Source organism: Spathaspora passalidarum (assembly GCF_000223485.1).
Source record: "Spathaspora passalidarum NRRL Y-27907 unplaced genomic scaffold SPAPAscaffold_5, whole genome shotgun sequence".
Lineage (NCBI taxonomy): Eukaryota > Fungi > Ascomycota > Pichiomycetes > Serinales > Debaryomycetaceae > Spathaspora > Spathaspora passalidarum.
Window position 1 is genome coordinate 1,140,021 of NW_006767429.1, and position 18,847 is coordinate 1,158,867.

Sequence of the window (18,847 nt, forward strand, 5' to 3'; positions counted from 1 at the left end):
AGCATATTAGAAATATAAGATCGTAAGTGTCTCTTCAGGGGAGGGGGGGTTGCGATTCATTCTCTAGCAAAACGCAATTCACAGTCCATATTGGAATGAAGTTGCTCTAACTGCATATAAATTTATACTTAACTACAGATAAGGAAGTTGCAACAAAATAATTCAAAACTACATAAAATAACGCTATAACTTAGACCCATGAACCAACGATTGCTCAATTTCATACAATCGATGAAATACACGAGCAAAAAACTTACTGGCCACCGGTCTTCTAATCTTGAACGTAGGAGTCACAACATCGCGTTCCACAGTCAATGGATTAATCTCAATATGAATATTATGCAAGAGTTCATACCCACTCAACTTATCTCTGACATTCCTGTTTAAATGCTCTAGGAACTTCTTCCGAACGTCAATCTTGTTGAGTTCAACAAGCATTTCCTCTGGTGACATTCCAATTTTCCCATATCCAAACTCCGAGTTTAAGAACTTAAGACCCTTGTCGTATTCAATACCAACAATTCCCACCAAATATGGCTTCAACGAATTTCCATGGACATAAAGCTGAGCAATAGTTGGATTCGAAGACAAATATCGGTTTTCAATCTTTTCTGGAGAGATATATTCCCCTTGAGCCATCTTGAAAAAGTTCTTGACCCGATCAACAATAATCAACCGCCCAGAGCCGTCAACCTTGGCAATATCACCCGAATGAAACCAGCCATCCTTCGTGATTGTTTTTTTCGTCTCCTCTAAATTATAGTAATACCCTTTAAACACCTGGGGACCACGAATCAACACCTCTCCCTCACCTCGGGAAATGTCGTACCCCATCTCTGAGACATTACGAAGAGTGTACTCTCCAGAAAGGGAAATACTTCCACACGTCCCCGGATGGGCTTCGTATGCACTTGAACACGTGATGGCTGCACCCACCTCAGTAAGCCCGTACAATTGTCTAATGCCCATGTTTAAGCTTGCTTTTAAGTAGATCAACGTTGAAGGAGCAATTGGCGCACTGGCAGTTTGCACCCATTTCAAATTGTCAAATCCGACAAAGGACCTAAGGGCCTTGTAGGGAGCATAGTTGTCCATTTTAGAGTGATATGCCGTGGCACCATCTGCTTGAGCCTGCGTAGTGATTTTGTAGTTGATGATATTGTTGACTTGGGTTTGCTCGCCTTGTGAAAGCTCATTGATTTTACTCTTGACTAATGCTTCCAATCGTGTTAATATTCTGGGTACAATTGAGAAATAAGTAGGTTTGAAGATCCGTAAATCATCAATTAAATTTTCAAACGTGTTCACCCCAGTTTTGCCCACTGTAAGTTGCGGAAACCCCAAGTAATAACCAGTACACAAGGCAAAAGTGGATGTTTCCCTCTCGTAAATATGCGTCAATGGCAAAAAAACAAATGCTGTATCTTGACCAGGTGAAGCTTGCGGTTCAAAGCACATAAGGAACGAGGCATATGCGGCTGCGTTCTGGTGGGATATCATGGCACCTTTTGGACGAGATCCAGTTGTACCTGAAGTAAAGGATATGGTATAAAGTGTTTGTGGCGAGGGTGGTAATTCAGCGATAGGGTTTTTTGCCCCAATCTCTTCAATCTGGGACAAGTCTTTAATCACTACTTTCAAAGAGTATGCTCGTTCAATTGTCTTCTGGGGAATCAACTCGTATGGATCCATGGAAACAACCGAAATAAGACTTTCAAGCTGATGCTTTGCCTTCAAATCTAAAAGAAGGTCAATCTTATCCATTGAACATACAACAATTGGCGAATTGGTCAATTCTAAAAGATATTGGGTAACATCGGCACCCAAAGTATCATACAATGCCGTGTTAGTGATTGAATAGGCCGAGCATGCCAAGTCAGTCAACATCCATTCTACACGGTTCATACTGAAAATACTCAAGATAAACGAGCAACTGTGTTCAATTTGACCATTGGTGTTTTCCAAAGGAGTAGTATCTATTCCATAAGTGTTCCAATCGGATAAATGACGGTCAATCTTACGGTGAGATTCTAATTCACTGTTCTTGAATGGGTTGTTTAAAAGGGTGTGAATGAACCCAGCCCCAAGATTTAATTGCTTTTCACGAACTTGACCATATGTCAAATATTCAAATTTACCTCCTGATTTCTTCTTCTTATAATCATACACCCTGGCACCAAGACATGGTCTATCACTAAACAATTCAACTGCATTATTAAACAATTTGTGGTGAGTATCTAAATCGGCATGAATAGTATTGATTAAACGACTAGGCAACACTTTGTTCCTGTATATCAGGGAATAGTCCGGGTTGTCAGAAGGACCAATGGGGACACAATCATGAATATCAGAATTGAAGGGAAGACGTGAGATTGCCTCTTCCTTGGTAATATCTGTAAAGAGGGGATAGCTCATTTTCTAACTGGTTGCAAATTGGTCAGAACAAAATTAGCAGTGGCAACGACAACAAATTTATATACAAACACTGTGGGGAACTAGTAAAAGTAAGCGGAGAGCGGTTATATCAAAGGTGGAGTTGGCCTTTCTCGAGTAATCGGTTATTCAAGGTTATTAGTGGCTAAGTATAACATAACAAACAAATGCTTCCCCGCAAAATCTAAAAAGGTTGAATCTTTCCTTTCTTTTTTTTGATTTTGCTACTAAACTGCTTTTGGTAGTTATACCCGATATAACCGTATATAATATTAACAAGGAGCTAGTTTGATTATTGTTATGTAGTTTATATACAAGAGATACAATAGCATCTAAGGTTAGATGGTCTTGGCTGCAGTGAGGAGATAACTCTAATGATTTCCATCCCCTTTTTTCTTGCAACGTTTTCCCCTCTGCCGCAGAACCCCCTTGCCATTGTGTTTCCCTCCCCCACAAATCGGTCAGTTAGACACGCTTCCAAGCATCCGTTCATTTAGTCGGAGATGCCCCCTTTTTTCATCTTTCTGTGGGGTTATCGGCGTTGTAAACACCCTTTCCGTTGTAGCACAGGAACAAGGTTTCCTTAGTACCCTACATTTCGGCAGTTCTTGGGTCTGTCTGTTGCATATATAAATGCAGTAGTCAAATACACAATGAATGATCTATAACAAGTTTGCTACTTCCTTCTTCTCTCTAAACACTTGTTGACATGCGAGGCAAATCTTCCACCGGCAATCTTTCGTCCACAATTCTCACAACTAAAATATCGACTAGTCTCAGCACTCTTCAATTTGATCTTATCCTGTCCATACACATCTAGTTTCAGTCCTTCTTCGAGGTTGGTAATTTGTTGAACTTGTTCTTCATTCCTGGCCGTTTGACTCTTGATGGAAGTGTGGTTGGCATAACTTGTCAATGTTTGTTGGTTGATGATTGCCAATACGAGATCATCGAAAATAGATTCAGCCTTGGGATGTTAGTAGTGAAATTATGTAATGGTATATTGTAGCGTGAACTACTTACTAGTTCTTGTACTGTTACTCCTTCGGTCATGATGCAAGTATTGTTGTTGTTCACTGTAGTTGACGTACGTTACTAATCGTCGGCACAAAAAGTGTTGGCGAGCCGCTCGCTCTTCCATCGCAAAATTTGATCTGTAAAAGAATTAATGCAAACACAATGGACTGGACTGTACAGTACCGACCCCCCTAAGCATTGCACTTCAACATCTTATCAATCAAGTTCATACGTAAATGTCACAGATTGATCTAATCGAGCCGGAAGATGAGCTTCCTGACTACTCTCAACTTCTGGTTCCCAAAAGAGGAGAAAAGGAATTCCAGCCTGATGGAACCACTATCCAGCAATCAGCACTACAAACATCCCTAGAGGCAATGTACTCGGCATTAGACTCTTTGCGAATGCATCATATCAAGCAGAAACTTATCGGGATATGGAGGACTGAAGATAATTGTTGTTATATACCTCATCCACGAGGTGGTTATTTCAAAGATATGGGTGTCCCCAGTGGTAAGAAAGGTGGAGTTGTGTTGAATGCAATCGAGTGCTTGTATTTAGTAGAGCGTGGAAGTATGGCTGTTTACTTGGGAGATGGAAATAATCTGGAAGAGGATATAGAGAGTACGGGGCTTGCCCTTAATCTACTGTATTTGTATGCTTTGGCCAAAGTTGATTTAGCACAATATCAAATATATTCATATTTAAAACGGTTAGGGTATATTATTCAACCATATACCTCAAAAATGGACCATATTCCATTGTTCAAACCAATAAAACAAACGAAGATGAAACCAAATTACTTGGTTGGGTTGGCTAGAAACTGGGGAATACTATCATACCCATCATTTCACCCCATGCATTTCAAAACAAAACACTACTTTAACTACACAGACATATTCAAGTCTCTTTCGTTAAATACTGAACTGATCCCTAAAACAACAGGAAATCTCAAAATTACTTTCCGTGTCTGGAAACCAACGCCGTCCTTCTCCAAGAAATCTCCACCCTCACCAGACTTTCATGTGGTTGTACTTGACACCAGTACCGACACTAAATTCCCCAGCTTTGCCGACGTGCAAGCATTGCATGATGAAATAAGTAGCACCAACATAAAACCAAAGGAGCAAGTGAAACTGCCCCCCAAGAAAAAGTCTTCTATGCCACCGTCGAAAAAGGAGCTTCGTGCAAAACGACAGGCAGAGCGTCAATCAAAACTCGACCAATCCATACAAAAACGTAATGCATATCTCAATTCCCGTGATCAGCATTTAAAAAATGGTCTGGTTACTGTGGTGATTGCCATTGTCAATCAAGGTATTATCAATTTTGTCAACTTGTCAAGAGGAAACTTCAAACTAAAGGAGTGTGATAATTTGGATAATGTATTTCCAAACAAAACTCATTCGATCATATATAATGAATTTTAATGTATTATTGTACATCTATTTTGAAGTATTTATAGTAGCAATACGCACTATGTCTGTATAGCTCAAGAACTAAACTTAGGGTGATCAACATCCTGTCAACTTATTCTTAGGGATTTTGTAGCCTCCTTTCTCAAACTTTGTGATATTGGCATCGGAATATATATTCAAATGTTGTTCAATGTAATCAAATGTAGGATACCCCGGTGGATCACACCCAATATTGACCTGATCTTCTGGCTGGTATACCCGCACGTAGTCTATCCGCATTGTCAGCGGGAAAGTTAAAGCGGGCCAATTAATGTAAGCCCAATTATTGGAAATACCCAAGTTCATGACAATACTTAGAGGTTCCTTTGGTATGTGTCGCCATCCGATATTTCCATTAGGATGTAATGCCTTGGCATAAAGTGTGTATGTAGGGTCATCACCTACATACCAGGTAATATACCCATTGGTATCATGGTTCATTAATTCATATCCATATTTTTGATAATTCCCTTCTCCTTGACCATATTCATACCATGTAGTATTAAGCATAGTCACCCCGGAAATCGCCTCTTGGAAAGGGCCACCAGCATACGTATTCATCAACGTAACTGAGGAATTATGTATTTCAATAAAGTCATAATCAGGCATGTACCATATATCATAGGGGGCAACTTGTAATGACTGACTTACTCGACCCACATTGCCATGGATTTCTCCTTCGAGTGCATCAACTTCTGGTGAGCCCCTCCCTACACCTGGATTGGGATGGGATTCACCGGGACACGTACATGAATTCAACCGTTGTCCAGGAAGATAACTAATCCCATCCAGTGATGATTGGTTAGGTGTTATCCCTGCATCACACGAACTGTATGTATATGGCCATACCCCCTCTGTAGTAGCTAAGAATCCCGGTCTTCCTAAATTTCCTAAACTCCACATCCCGGGCCATAAACCTGAGACGCTTCCTGAACCAGGCAATTTGGCAGAGAATTCCAATTTCCCCTGGGTAAAGCACATTTTGTTCCAACTTTGCACCATACCTGATCTATAAAACAAATCGTGATTATTAAAGGCATCCATTCGAAGTTGCAATGTACCGTTGGCTGTGGTAACTGCGTCAGGATCATACCATTCCAAATCATTCGTTGCAGCATAATGAATATCAGGAGCTGTAAAGAACTGGTCGTCTCCTTCGTAAAATGTTCTTCCTTCCTTGTTAAACTCGTCACTGAACACAAGCTTCCATTTACTTCCATCTCGAGCTACATTCGTTCTAAACTCTTTGGGTGTATCTGGATCAACCAACTCCTGTCTTATTGCACTTAGCATTGGATAACTGTATGGAGTCAAAACTTCAACCACCTCTTTATGAAGCACGGAACTCTGCATGAATGTCAATATAGGGAATACGGCAAACGCAACCACGGCACACCCAAGAAAGAAAAACAAGCCGATAAGCCCCCCAAACAGACGTCGGTCCATGTGACGCAAATCGTGCCAGAATCTGTGCTTATCGTAATCAGCATCACTTTTATCGGGGTTGTGTAAAAAGTCATCTGGTTCTTTCTCATGCAAGAACAAAGGGAACGCAGTAGCTGGATACCCACCAAACGGTGAGTAATCTGGCTCATACAGTGACATCAAATCACTATTCTTCAGAAAATACAGCATGGACCCATCGTCATAATTCGAGTAGGCTGAGTTTGAAAGAGGTTGTTGACTATTGTAACTAGATGCACCCGAGTTGGGAGACCCGGGGTGTGGTATACAGCTTTGTTGGCTTGGATTGGCTTGAAAGTATATGTTGGGGGACTGGTCTAACACCGAATGTGGATTTACTGGATGTTGAAGGAACGGATTAGTTTCGGTGGCATATTCGGGTGCCTCCCAGGGTATGTCATTTGGCTCAAATGGACTCTCTACTGGTTGGAACTGGAACTCGCGCTCCTCGCCATTATCGTTGGTAACACTTATCTGTGGAGTATTGTACGTGAGGTCCCTTGCCATCGTTTACTAGCTATTTTCTAGTTATTTTAGTTTGGCGTTCTTTGCTTTACTTTTTATCGTAACCGTAAATGCAAAAATAGAATCAAAAATATATTATTTTTTCCAAATCGTCTTTGGGGCTTAGCGTGATGACAATGAACTAGAGAAGAAAATAGCTGATCTAAAAAAAGGCAAGGTCCTGTGGATAATAACAATTTATTTAAAAAAAAAGAATGACAGATAATGGAATCTGAACTAGATGTCCTGGTGGAAGGTTGGAACTTGTATGATTCATTCATGTCTCTTACAAAACCTCAAAGATAATCTAGGTCTACTCGAACAACTAACTCATGTAGGTATATGCGCGTGGGCTAAACGAGTTTTAGGATAAAGTTGCGCGATTTTAAAATTGACGTGGGGTATATACTCGTGAGATCTACACCTAATCACAGATCGCAGATACCTGGTACTTGATATTGACCTATTAATAAACAGCTACATCTAGACTTGACTTTTATCCATCATTGTCTTTTTGTGCATATTCTCGCTAAACATGAGTGGCTGTAACTTCATAGTCAAGCGAGCAAATGCAACACAAATCATGAAAAAAAAAAAATAAGAAAGCAACATAATTTCCACGACAACAATACTACCACCTAGAAAACGCGTTTATTTTATAAAGATATATAAATTAAGCTTAGGGTTGAAGGGAATAAGCCAAGACTTTCCATTCATTCAATTTCTTGTAAACTATTGTTGATTCTTCATTCTGAAGTAAATATGTAGCAATTCGTTATGTACCAATTAGTTCCTATATAATGGCATACCGAGGAGGCTATGAACCTTTCAACTTCAAACTGCATTATTGTCTTTTTTTTTTTGAACAGATTGCAATAATGAGAATAATGATGACACATTCACAATTTAACAGAGTTTATTCTCAGATGTCTTTAGTCGTATTCTTACATGTTACGTCCACCTTGATTGTAAAACATTGTCGCACAAAATCTTTATTTTGGGATATTGTGAAACTAAATTTAGAAAACTTGTTGCTTAAGTAATTTCTATGCATACAATATGTTTTGGATGTCAATTTTTGCTGAGTCAATTTGAAAGCAATTTACTTGCTGGTGGAAAGAAATAATTTTGAAAAACTTTTAACTTATTTTTTGGAAATATACTGCAAATAACTTTACAACATTCTATACGTAACTTATTTGCTAATTATTATCAGCCACATATATAGTTCAGTCATATATATACAGGAATATTATAACGATATATAAGAAAACATAATAGTATAACAGATTTCAGCAAATGATATTGAAAATTAAATGGGCATAAAACAACTAATAAACCATCCAGCAATTCTCATTGTGCTTCTTACACCACTACCAAGGCAAGGTTTTTATCGTAACATCTCTGAAGACAATTGATTGTAGTTTGATAAAACTACCATAACTACAGTCATACATGGATAATTCTGTCAATCCCGAAAAGAAGAGAATTTTCTCTAAGCTGCTAGGTATTTTAACCCAAGGTGTGGTATTAAAACTAGATAGTATGGCCTTCTGGAAATTTTGGGTCTGCTTACAGATAAAGCGAACGGTATCGCAAAGTTTCACATTTTAAATTACTTTCAATCGATGGATATTAATAATAGGTTGAGCCAAATATAGAGTAATAAAATTTAAATACAATCCTCTTAACAAGATGAATGTGCCCGTCGTTGGGAAACCATGTCAATGGGTCATTACTATTAATCACTGTATATTTGAAGTAGAAGGGAGTATAGATATCAGCAGAAACATGGTAGTAACGACCTAAGCTATCCACATAGATGGAATTATACAACTTTGGTTTGTTCAAATAGTATATTAAGGAGCTAACAGTAAAATTTTCGCATATGTGGATCTGAGTGAGATGACCTAACGTGTTTAACAAGAATATCATCAAGTAACAATGTAACTGAGAACTTCGCCTCTGTAGTAGCTGAAATCGTTTCTGTATTTATCGCTTGGATGGTATTAATACGCTGGGTGATTTGTATTATACGGTCAATGTTTTATAGTATATATTTCATTTGTTTCATGGGCACTTCTGCTATCTTCTTCACCTACGGATCTTTATTTGATGGGGGTAACATTTAGTTTAAAGAACATATGTTAGACTGCTTTGATCGGATAAAGTCAACTGTTTGCTTAAGAATATGAATTACATTTCAGTTTTACCCAGAGCTCAGACCAGGTCTTTAAACAGACCAGCAAATATCTGTTCATAACAAGCATACATGTATTTCTAAAGTGACGCAGGAAATTTTAAAGTCCAAAATATTATTACCAGGCTGCAATTTTCTCTGCTTTACTTTTTTTTGTGGTCACTCGGTCGGATAAATATTCAAGCTGCAAAGCGAAGCCGGTAATATTATTTTGGTATAGAAATGTTTCTACTTGGGGAACTTTTTATGAGCCTCGAGGAGCATAACTGTATGATTTTCCTTAATAAGTAAGTAAAACCAAAAGAGATCTACACTAAAGTACATTGTACCGATTGCCTTGAAAAATATTCATAATGTGTAGAATAGTTGTATAATTCGGAGTTTTAAGTGACTAAAACTGTAGCAACCAAGCTTCATCTGGCTAATTCAAAACTGAAACAACTGCAACCTAATGATGTAATATGGCATCGTATTTCTATGCAGGAATGCGGCCTTTCCAGAACAGCACATTTACAATCTAAATTTAGAAAGGAAAAAACAAATTTCTTGCACCTCACCAAAACTCCGCCTTGATGTAAACAGAAAAAAAACAATGGTTGTAGCATAATTTACAATGCAACGAAATTTCAGATCAATGGACACCAAAAGTCCAGAATCAGCATGAGATCTACTATATTCGTGACTCGAATAGACCATAATATACATATGACAAGCCTAACAACGAAGGATTGTGCTTGCTAGCTAATTATCAATTCGATCAATACCTAAAGCACGTAGAATGTTGCATCAATTTGCAAGGGATGAAACCTTACCACAAAATCAAAGGCGGATCGTGACGCGCACTACACACATTTTTTTTCGTTCTGTGTATGTTTCTAGCGAAAATGCAGCCAAAAAAAGAAACGTGATGAATTGACTTTTTGCAGGGTTTCGAGTGAGACCCTTTCAATATAATTTGACACTTGCTGTTATGTGTTTTGATGTGTTATGCACTAGCCACTGCAATGGTAACAAATATACACACATACTATTAATACCCAAGAAAGTTTACAAATGTGACGTTTGTCTCACTTAAGGTTACACGCGATTTGGTTCTGATTTATTTATTTTTAGACTCTGCTTCACAGGACTAAATAATCTTCTATAGACGTGTGAAGACTTGCCCTTCGAGTTGACACATACCAAAAAAAACAAACAAAAAAAAATGGCTGTTAGCAAAAAAAAAAAAATAAAAAAGAAAGAAAAAAAAAATTTCATTCATTGATCTTTGATTTTGGAAAATAAAAATTTCACGTTTTTATTGTTTGATCCAATTTATGTTTTCAATTTTATGATTGACGTTGCTTCTTGTACTGCTTCTTCTGTTCTTTACTTGTACTGTTTTTTTTCCTAGCTATCTTTTTGCTATATTTACACAACTGTTCAATTGGAAGTTATCTTCAATCATTTACATTCGCTTTACATATTTATCCTGAATAGCCGTCATTGTTGTCCAAAATGGCTACCCATAGAGACTTGACGTCCAACACTCCTCAGTTCAACCTTTCTACAAACTCAAACTCTGACGGAGATGAATCTTCAGTCGACACACCAGCACGTAATCCATTTGAAAGTGCGTCCATAGTGTCATCAGCCCACCAACACAACCCACACAATAATAACCATCCGTCACCATCGTCATCAAACTCATCCGCGTCTTCCAACATCGACCCTATAGCGCCCCAACCACATCACATCACGCCATATGACCAATACAGTGGCTACTATTCCAACAGTGGCAGTTCCAATATGCTTCTTCTTAATAATAACTCCAGTGCCGAGGACCACACAGGATTGCTCTCGGCCGCAGCCCAACCTTCTGTCGGACCTTCGCCTGTCAATACACCTGCCGAATTTGACAGATATCCATCCATGGCCGGATCAAGAGTGGTTTCATCAACATCATTAGCTTCCCATTTATTCAATAACAACAACAATCGTCCAATATCTTCCTTGTCTAATGGAAGCGCAACAAGTTCAACTAACTCCTTGGCAAATCCAGGCGCTGCTGGAGCTTACCCTTCTGAATTCTCATCATCGCCATTTGGTGGCTATCCTGCCAGTTCATTCCCACTTCACATTGATGAAAAAGAGCCAGATGACTACTTGCACAACCCAGACCCAGTGGCTGATGCCGAGTATGATAAAAACAGATTTAAACATGATTTAAAGAATATGGATCGTAGATCCGTTGGTGGGCTCATTGGTTTTATAGTATTGTTATTAGGGTTATTGCTCGTGTTTGTGTTGTTGCCAGCCATGACCTATTCTAGTATCACTCACTACATGAAACCACAAGAATACGAAGTGCTTACCCAGTATAGTTACCCTATGCTCAGTGCCATCCGTCAAGAATTGGTTGATCCGGAAACTCCAGAAGATGCGCTTTTCTGGAAGGCTAGAGATGGATCGATGTGGCCCATTGTATTCAGTGATGAGTTTAATGCCGAAGGAAGAACTTTCTACCCAGGGGATGACCAATTCTTCACCGCTCCTGACTTGCACTATGATGCTACTAAAGATTTAGAATGGTATGATCCTGATGCTGTCACTACTGCCAACGGTACAGTTACCCTTAGAATGGATGCATTCCAAAACCACAACTTATTTTATAGATCGGGAATGCTTCAAAGTTGGAACCAATTTTGTTTTACCCAAGGTAAGATTGAATTCAGTGCCAGATTGCCTAATTACGGGGATGTTTCTGGGTTATGGCCTGGTATGTGGACCATGGGTAATTTAGGAAGACCGGGTTATTTGGCCAGTACTGAAGGGGTGTGGCCATATTCGTATGATTCTTGTGATGCTGGTATTACACCTAACCAGTCCTCGGCTGATGGTATCTCATATTTGCCAGGTCAACGTTTGAATGCATGCACATGTCCTGGTGAATCACATCCTAATCCAGGTGTAGGTAGAGGTGCTCCTGAAATCGATGTTATTGAAGCAGAAATGTCTAGTGATCCAACCGGTAAGAAGCCTAACTTGGGTGTTGCATCGCAATCACTTCAATTGGCTCCATTTGATATCTGGTATATTCCTGACTATGAGTTCCTCGAAATCTACAATAAATCCGTCACCACCATGAACACCTACTGTGGTGGTCCATTCCAACAAGCTCTTTCTGCTACAACCACCTTGAATACTACTTGGTATGAATTCGGTGATGGGGAACATAATTACCAACGTTATGGGTTTGAATATTTGAACGATATGAAGACAGGTTACTTGACGTGGTTTGTCGGAAATGATCCTACATTGACGGTTCATTCCATGGCATTGCACCCTAACGGGAACATTGGTTGGCGTCCTCTCTCCAAAGAGCCTATGTCGTTGATTATGAACTTGGGTATTTCTAATAACTGGGCTTATATCGATTGGAACAGTTTGAATTTCCCCGTTACCATGAGCATAGATTATGTTAGAGTGTATCAACCCAAGGATCAAATTAATGTTGGTTGTGATCCCGATGATTTCCCTACATACGATTATATTCAAGAGCATTTGAATATATATGAGAATGTCAACTTGACCATGTTTGAACATGGAGGATACAATTTCCCCAAGAACAAGTTGACTGGGTGTTAAAGTTTATAGAAAAATATATAGAGAGAAGGATAGAGTTGCATAGTATATTTGATTTACATATTTATTAAAGATGTACTTTCCCGCTAACTTATCGACCTCCCCTCCAAAATCTCCATATGTTTTATGCCTCGGTTCGCCTTAACACAGTGGTTCATCTTGAACTATAGGTTCCACACTTCGGGTCTATCGAACGTTGGTTAGAAGCCACAATAGTTTCCTGTTTGGGAATGGGTATGCGATAAATTGGTCCCACGATTATTGCATGTCACGTGCAACCAAATATACGAATTCACACTCAATTAAACCAATTTAAACAATGCATCGGTTATTGGGGAATTGCTTTTGCAATAATTGTGGATCCCGTTGAATCAATCTGTAAAGAACATTTCCTTGCAGCCACAGCGATGTCGTAGCGATGGCGTGGACTATATTTAAACAGGCACAGATCTCGCTGCAGATCTAAGTCTAGATATTTGTAAAACCATTAGCAATGACTAAGATCAACGTCGACTCTATTGGTATTATTGGTGCCGGACCAGGTGGTCTTGCTGCCCTTTACGAATTCCTCCACACCAACAAAGATGGCTCATCTACTCTGGGAGGTGCACAAGCTGCCGATCCTGCATTCTCGAAAATTGTGGCTTTCGAACAAAAGGCAGAAGCTGGTGGTATTTGGACTCCTGCTAGTGTGCAAGCTGATCTCCCTGTTCCTCCTCAGCACATTTTAGATCTGGAAGAATACCAACTGCCGGAAGTTGTCCGTCCTAGAGTGGACCCACCTACGGGTATCGAAGGTGCCAGTATTGATAGTCCAGTTGTTGAAACCGTGGGTAAGCATGGTAATGAATTGGAATGGAGCAGAAGTGGGATCTTTCCTAACTTGTTCACTAATATTCCTGCCAGATTTACTAGATACTCATTCATGCCTGATGAAGACAAGTACCACGACAAGAGCAGAAAGATCTACCCCTTTTTGCACCACCAAGAATTATCCCAAAGATTCAGTAACTTTATTGAACAAGAACAATTGAACAAATACATCAGATTTAACACTACTGTTGAAAAAGTTGAGAAGAATGATGCTGGTAAATGGGTTGTTTCTGCCAAAAGAAAGAATGGTGACAAGAATGAATGGTACCAAGAAGAATTCGATGCTATTGTTGTATCCAACGGTCACTACACTGTTCCTCATATCCCTAAAATCCCAGGTCTTGCCGAGTTCAACAAGAAGCACCCTGGAGTATTAATCCATGCCAAATCTTTCAGAGGTACTGACGAATTCAAAGACAAGAATGTTTTAGTTGTTGGTGGTCTGATTTCAACCGCTAATGTTTTACAATACATTGTTCCAGTTGCGAAAAAAACTGTAAACTCCAAGAGAGGAAGACATTATGTTTTTGAATTCATCAATGATGCCCTTGTCTCCGAAGGTATCACACCAAAGGGTCAAATTACCAAGATCGATCCAGAGTCGGGAGAAGTCCACTTTGAAGATGGTACCACTGATGTATTTGAAAAGATTCTTTTCTCCACTGGTTACCACTACCATTATCCATTCTTAGCTGACCATTTCAAGCTTGTCAACCCAGGTAACCTCTCTCGTGTTGATGGTTTGTACTTGCACACTTTCAACCAAGCTGATCCAACCTTGGGTTCCGCTGGTATTGCTGTGTCTCAATTGAACTTCCACACTATTGAAGCTAGTGCTGCTGCTCTTGCTGGTGTTTGGTCAGGTGCCAAGACTCTTCCTACCGTTCAAGAACAAAAGGATTGGGAAAGAAAAGACGTTGAAGAGAAAGGTGATTCTATCTTCTTCCATTATTACTCTCATCGTGATGCCAAGGAAAAGTTTGTTGATAAATTAGCTCCATATTTCCCTGAAGGTCGTGCCAATCCATTAGCAAGGGATCAACAATATGTTGGTGAAATTGATGAGGGTCTTGAATACTTGAAAGATTTATTCTATGGATTGAAGGACAAGAGTATTAAGGTTGAAGAAACCATTTTAGCGTAGGGTAGATAATTAGATTGATATTTGTAATATGCACATAGTATTTCTTTTTCTTTTTTTGAATCTTTACTCCAATTTATATTTGGAGCAAAATGGCTGCAAAAAAAAGACAAACGCAAGTTAGCTGGGTTATGTTTACTAAAATTATGATAAATAACAATATTGTTTAATGGCTTGTTTCTATGAAAATATCCCAATTATTGGTTTATCCAGCATTAGTATTCGTTATGAATCTCCTTAAAATTCTGTAATAATTCGTATAATTTTAAGCGAAAAACATGTGAAAACTACATATTTGCTTTTTAAACTTTTACTCAAATTAGCCATCATATATTGAAATTACTTAGCACAGCCTCCAGGTATAGAACTGTTAATTGTACCATTATGTGCTAAGTTGTGAGCTCTACAAATGAAGGATAACAGCATAGTTTGCAGTAAAAAAAAAAAATTATTGCACAAAAATATCCAGCTTTTCCAATCCTTATCAGAGCCGCACTTGAAAACCGAAAACCGAAAATCAAATACACGTGGTGGTAACAACCAACCATGGTCCCATGGTTTCAGTAAAACTCAATCCAAGCTTGCTATTAGCAGGTCAGTCCATATTCCAAGATGTTGCATCACCACAACAAGCATCTACTGAACAGTACAACATCATCAAATATTTAGGTGGTTCTGCACCATATAGACAACGCACAGGGTTTGGTATATCCACTTCAATCCCAGAAGAGTGTTCTATCGAACAAGTGCATTTGCTATCACGACATGGTGAACGATATCCTTCTAAACGAGATGGTGTATTTTTTGAGTCTGTAATGAAAGTGTTTGAGGAATATCCTCATAAGTTTCAAGGAGAGTTGGAATTTCTCAATGATTATACGTACTTTGTATCGGATAAGGAGTACTACGAAAAGGAGACAGATGTTAATAACTCAAAAGGTCCATATTCAGGGACAACGACAGAATTTCGTCATGGCCAACTCTTTCGAGAGAAGTATGGCTCCTTGTATGACAAAGACTTGGTCGTATTTACTAGCAATTCTGGTCGTGTACATAAAAGTGCTCAATACTTCACAGAAGGATTCTTGGGTGATATCAGCAAAGCCAAGTTTGTGATTGTCGATGAGGATGGTAAAATGGGGGCCAATTCGTTGACGCCGAGGTATGCTTGTCCTAAGTTAGACGAGCATGTGAATACAGATAAAATCAACCAGTATGACAGGACTTATTTGCAAGACATTTTAACCAGATTACAAAAATCCAATCCAGAATTACCATTATCTACTCAACAGGTTCAATCCTTATTTCTATGGTGTGCCTTTGAAATAAATGTGCGTGGCAGCTCACCATTTTGCAACTTGTTCAAAAACGACGAGTTTATTAAAGATGGATATCGGAACGATTTATACAACTACAACTCGATAGGCGAGGGAAATCCATATTCCAAAGTGGTCGGATCACCTTTGGTGCAAGCATTTATGAAACTTTTGAAAGATGAGAATAAAATTTGGCTCTCGTTCACCCATGATTCAGATATGGAAATATTCTTAACCTCCTTAGGTCTAATTATACCATCAAGAGACTTACCTACTGACTATGTGCCGTTTCCTAACATGTATAATGCGGCAGAATTATTCCCACAAGCAGCGAGAGTATATACAGAGAAATTAAAGTGCGGTGAAGAATATTTTATTAGATTCATTATGAATGATGCCGTGGTTCCCTATCCAAATTGCAGCAATGGGCCAGGGTTTTCTTGTGAGATGAACCAATTGTTTGAGATTCTCAACAAAAGGCTAGAGGGTGTTAATTTCGTGCAACAATGTAGTGTTCCCGAAGATTCCCCTAATGAAGTTACGTTTTATTGGGATTATAAGAGTAAAGAGTATAACGCGCCATTAATAGATCAATGAATATCAATATACACAGCATATATTGGATTATATGCGATAATTAAACTTGTAAAATGGAATATAAGATTAAACCTTTTCGATTTGTTCAGTCTCTGTTTTTTCGATTGAAGAACTAGCTTCATGGATTCCACTTGGCACAAACTTAGTAGAATTCCAAGCTTTGTCAACCTTCATATACATTTCTTCCACTTCCTCCAAAGTCAACCCCTTAGTTTCATAAACAAAAAAGTAAACGAATATGAAACCAATAACATTACATCCACCCCAAATAAAGAAGACTTTAGATCCCAAGTTGGCATTACCTGGACCAGAGTCAACCATATATGGAGTTGCGTAACCAATAGCAAAGTTCCAGATCCAATTAGAAGCAACTGAAAGAGCAACCGACTTTTGTCTGACATTAATAGCAAAGTTTTCAGCAACAACGGCCCAACAAAGAGGTCCCCAAGTTGATGCGAAACCTGCAATGAAAATACACGAGAATGCAACCAAACATTGATTAGCTGCCTGGGAATCACTGACAACACCAACAATAGCAACGATCAATTGAGAAACTGCCATAACTACCGAACCAGCCAACAACATGCTTCTTCTACCCAAAATATCAATCAATGCAATACTAGGGAAGGTCATACCCACATTAACAATGTTAGTAGCCAATTGCACAAGAAATGGGTCTTTAATACCGGAACTTTGAAAGAATTGAGTACCAAAGTAGAAAATGAAATTAATACCAGTCAATTGTTGGAGCGCTTGAATCGCAACCCCAACAAACAATCTGTGATGTTGTCTGTTAACATTTTTGAGAACTAATAACCAGGTAGCTTTACCAAATTGCATTTCAAATTCAAAGTTGGCTTTGATTTCATCATATTCTTCAAGCAAATCAGGATGATCTACAGGTAGCTTTCTCAATCTTCTCAACGAATTCTTAGCTTTATCTTCATTAGATTGGGAAATATAGAATCTTGGAGTTTCAGGAAGGCAGATCATACCACCACCCAAGATAAGAGCCCAAGCAAATTGAAGAGCAATTGGAATTCTATAAGACCCAGAATCTTGTCTTTCAGAAGTTCCTTTGTTGACACAAGCAGCAATCAACAAACCAGAAGTGAGAGCCAATTGATAACATGAAATAATAGCACCTCTGATCCATTTGGGAGTCGTTTCCGCAATATACAAAGGAACAACAGCAGAGATTAAACCAACACCTAAACCAGCAAAGAATCTACCAGCCACCAAAAGTGGAATAGCTTCAGCAATAGTTTGTAAAAGGATACCCAAGTTGAAAACAATCAATGAAGACAAAATCAAAGTCCACTTACGACCGATTCTATCTGAAAAGAGTGGAGCAGACAAAGCACCAATAAAAGTACCGGCAGATAAAATTGAAACAATGAGGGAACTTTCACTTGCAGTGAAGAATGGTTCAGCTGAAAGTCTATTGGCTGGAAATTGATGTTTTACGAAATCCATGGCTAAAATACCGGAAATAGTACCAGTGTCATACCCAAAAAGAAATCCACCAAACGCAGAAAACAAACCAACCAAGATACTTCTGGTGGTTGAACCAGCCTTCTTTTCACCAAAGTTAATAAACTTTTGTAAGAATAAACTTTCTTCAATACCCATTGTGTAGCGTGCTTATGAAAGTAGCGATGATAGAGGCTTGAAATTAACCATCGTCACAAAGAGGAATTTTACTGTTATATATACTTGGATTTGTTTGCGGAGAAGGATTTCAAGATTTGCAATCAACGATATTTGAGGTAAATTAAAAAAAAATTTTTTTTGCATAATAATTCCTTATCCACATAAGCTTATTTTTTAAGTTACCCCAGGAACAGGAATAATTCACTGGGAAGTGGGGGCGACCACAAAATCGCAACCCGAAGTACATAAAACTGTCTGCTATGCATGCATTGTTGCTTATGCTTCACTCAATTCTTGTCATTCATGGTATAGTACTACATTCTATTGTTATACCAACTGAACGTAAAAAGCAAGATCATCAAGGATAATTCTCTTTATGATTCAGATATTGCAAAAGCGGGGTGCATAACATTACAATTATGAACCATGTAAGTCGCTAAAAAGCCACGATGACTGCGGTCCCAACATTTGCACAATATAGTTACATTCAGCCATACCTATTCAACATTCTCTTGTGGGGGAAGTTGAAATTGGTAATCCAATTGTAATTAATGGAACCCTTAGTAGG

General features: G+C 38.7%; 9 protein-coding genes across 9 annotated transcripts; 5 read left to right on the top strand and 4 right to left on the bottom strand. All coding sequences in view use genetic code 12, as the record gives it.

The window, feature by feature from the left end:
- Positions 1 to 183: 183 nt before the first annotated feature.
- On the bottom strand, positions 184 to 2,415 carry FAA2 (Faa2p; the record flags this gene model as incomplete). Its single annotated transcript, XM_007376377.1, has 1 exon — positions 184 to 2,415. One exon carries the CDS (start codon positions 2,413 to 2,415, stop codon positions 184 to 186), a length of 2,232 nt encoding a protein of 743 aa, XP_007376439.1.
- Positions 2,416 to 2,686: 271 nt separating this feature from the next.
- On the bottom strand, positions 2,687 to 3,536 carry SPAPADRAFT_62278 (SAGA histone acetyltransferase complex subunit; the record flags this gene model as incomplete). Its single annotated transcript, XM_007376378.1, has 2 exons — positions 2,687 to 3,400; positions 3,457 to 3,536. The coding sequence occupies 2 exons, from the start codon at positions 3,484 to 3,486 to the stop codon at positions 3,110 to 3,112; spliced, it is 321 nt and encodes a 106-aa protein (XP_007376440.1).
- Positions 3,537 to 3,638: 102 nt separating this feature from the next.
- On the top strand, positions 3,639 to 5,814 carry SPAPADRAFT_62279 (tRNA splicing endonuclease subunit; the record flags this gene model as incomplete). Its single annotated transcript, XM_007376379.1, has 1 exon — positions 3,639 to 5,814. The coding sequence occupies one exon, from the start codon at positions 3,687 to 3,689 to the stop codon at positions 4,878 to 4,880; it is 1,194 nt and encodes a 397-aa protein (XP_007376441.1).
- SPAPADRAFT_140433 (SKN1/KRE6 family beta-glucan synthesis-associated protein) lies at positions 4,965 to 6,542 on the bottom strand (the record flags this gene model as incomplete). The annotated part of the gene is made up of 1 exon (XM_007376380.1): positions 4,965 to 6,542. One exon carries the CDS (start codon positions 6,540 to 6,542, stop codon positions 4,965 to 4,967), a length of 1,578 nt encoding a protein of 525 aa, XP_007376442.1.
- A 1,048-nt stretch (positions 6,543 to 7,590) lies between these two features.
- Positions 7,591 to 9,357, top strand: SPAPADRAFT_62280 (uncharacterized protein; the record flags this gene model as incomplete). The annotated part of the gene is made up of 1 exon (XM_007376381.1): positions 7,591 to 9,357. One exon carries the CDS (start codon positions 8,331 to 8,333, stop codon positions 8,487 to 8,489), a length of 159 nt encoding a protein of 52 aa, XP_007376443.1.
- A 1,061-nt stretch (positions 9,358 to 10,418) lies between these two features.
- On the top strand, positions 10,419 to 12,803 carry KRE6 (beta-glucan synthesis-associated protein; the record flags this gene model as incomplete). Its single annotated transcript, XM_007376382.1, has 1 exon — positions 10,419 to 12,803. The coding sequence occupies one exon, from the start codon at positions 10,573 to 10,575 to the stop codon at positions 12,700 to 12,702; it is 2,130 nt and encodes a 709-aa protein (XP_007376444.1).
- Positions 12,804 to 13,186: 383 nt separating this feature from the next.
- On the top strand, positions 13,187 to 14,902 carry SPAPADRAFT_72426 (uncharacterized protein; the record flags this gene model as incomplete). The annotated part of the gene is made up of 1 exon (XM_007376383.1): positions 13,187 to 14,902. The coding sequence occupies one exon, from the start codon at positions 13,193 to 13,195 to the stop codon at positions 14,714 to 14,716; it is 1,524 nt and encodes a 507-aa protein (XP_007376445.1).
- A 338-nt stretch (positions 14,903 to 15,240) lies between these two features.
- Positions 15,241 to 18,286, bottom strand: SPAPADRAFT_155169 (sugar porter family MFS transporter; the record flags this gene model as incomplete). The annotated part of the gene is made up of 1 exon (XM_007376384.1): positions 15,241 to 18,286. One exon carries the CDS (start codon positions 18,256 to 18,258, stop codon positions 16,693 to 16,695), a length of 1,566 nt encoding a protein of 521 aa, XP_007376446.1.
- PHO114 (Pho114p) lies at positions 15,249 to 16,892 on the top strand (the record flags this gene model as incomplete). The annotated part of the gene is made up of 1 exon (XM_007376385.1): positions 15,249 to 16,892. One exon carries the CDS (start codon positions 15,268 to 15,270, stop codon positions 16,624 to 16,626), a length of 1,359 nt encoding a protein of 452 aa, XP_007376447.1.
- Positions 18,287 to 18,847: the final 561 nt, after the last annotated feature.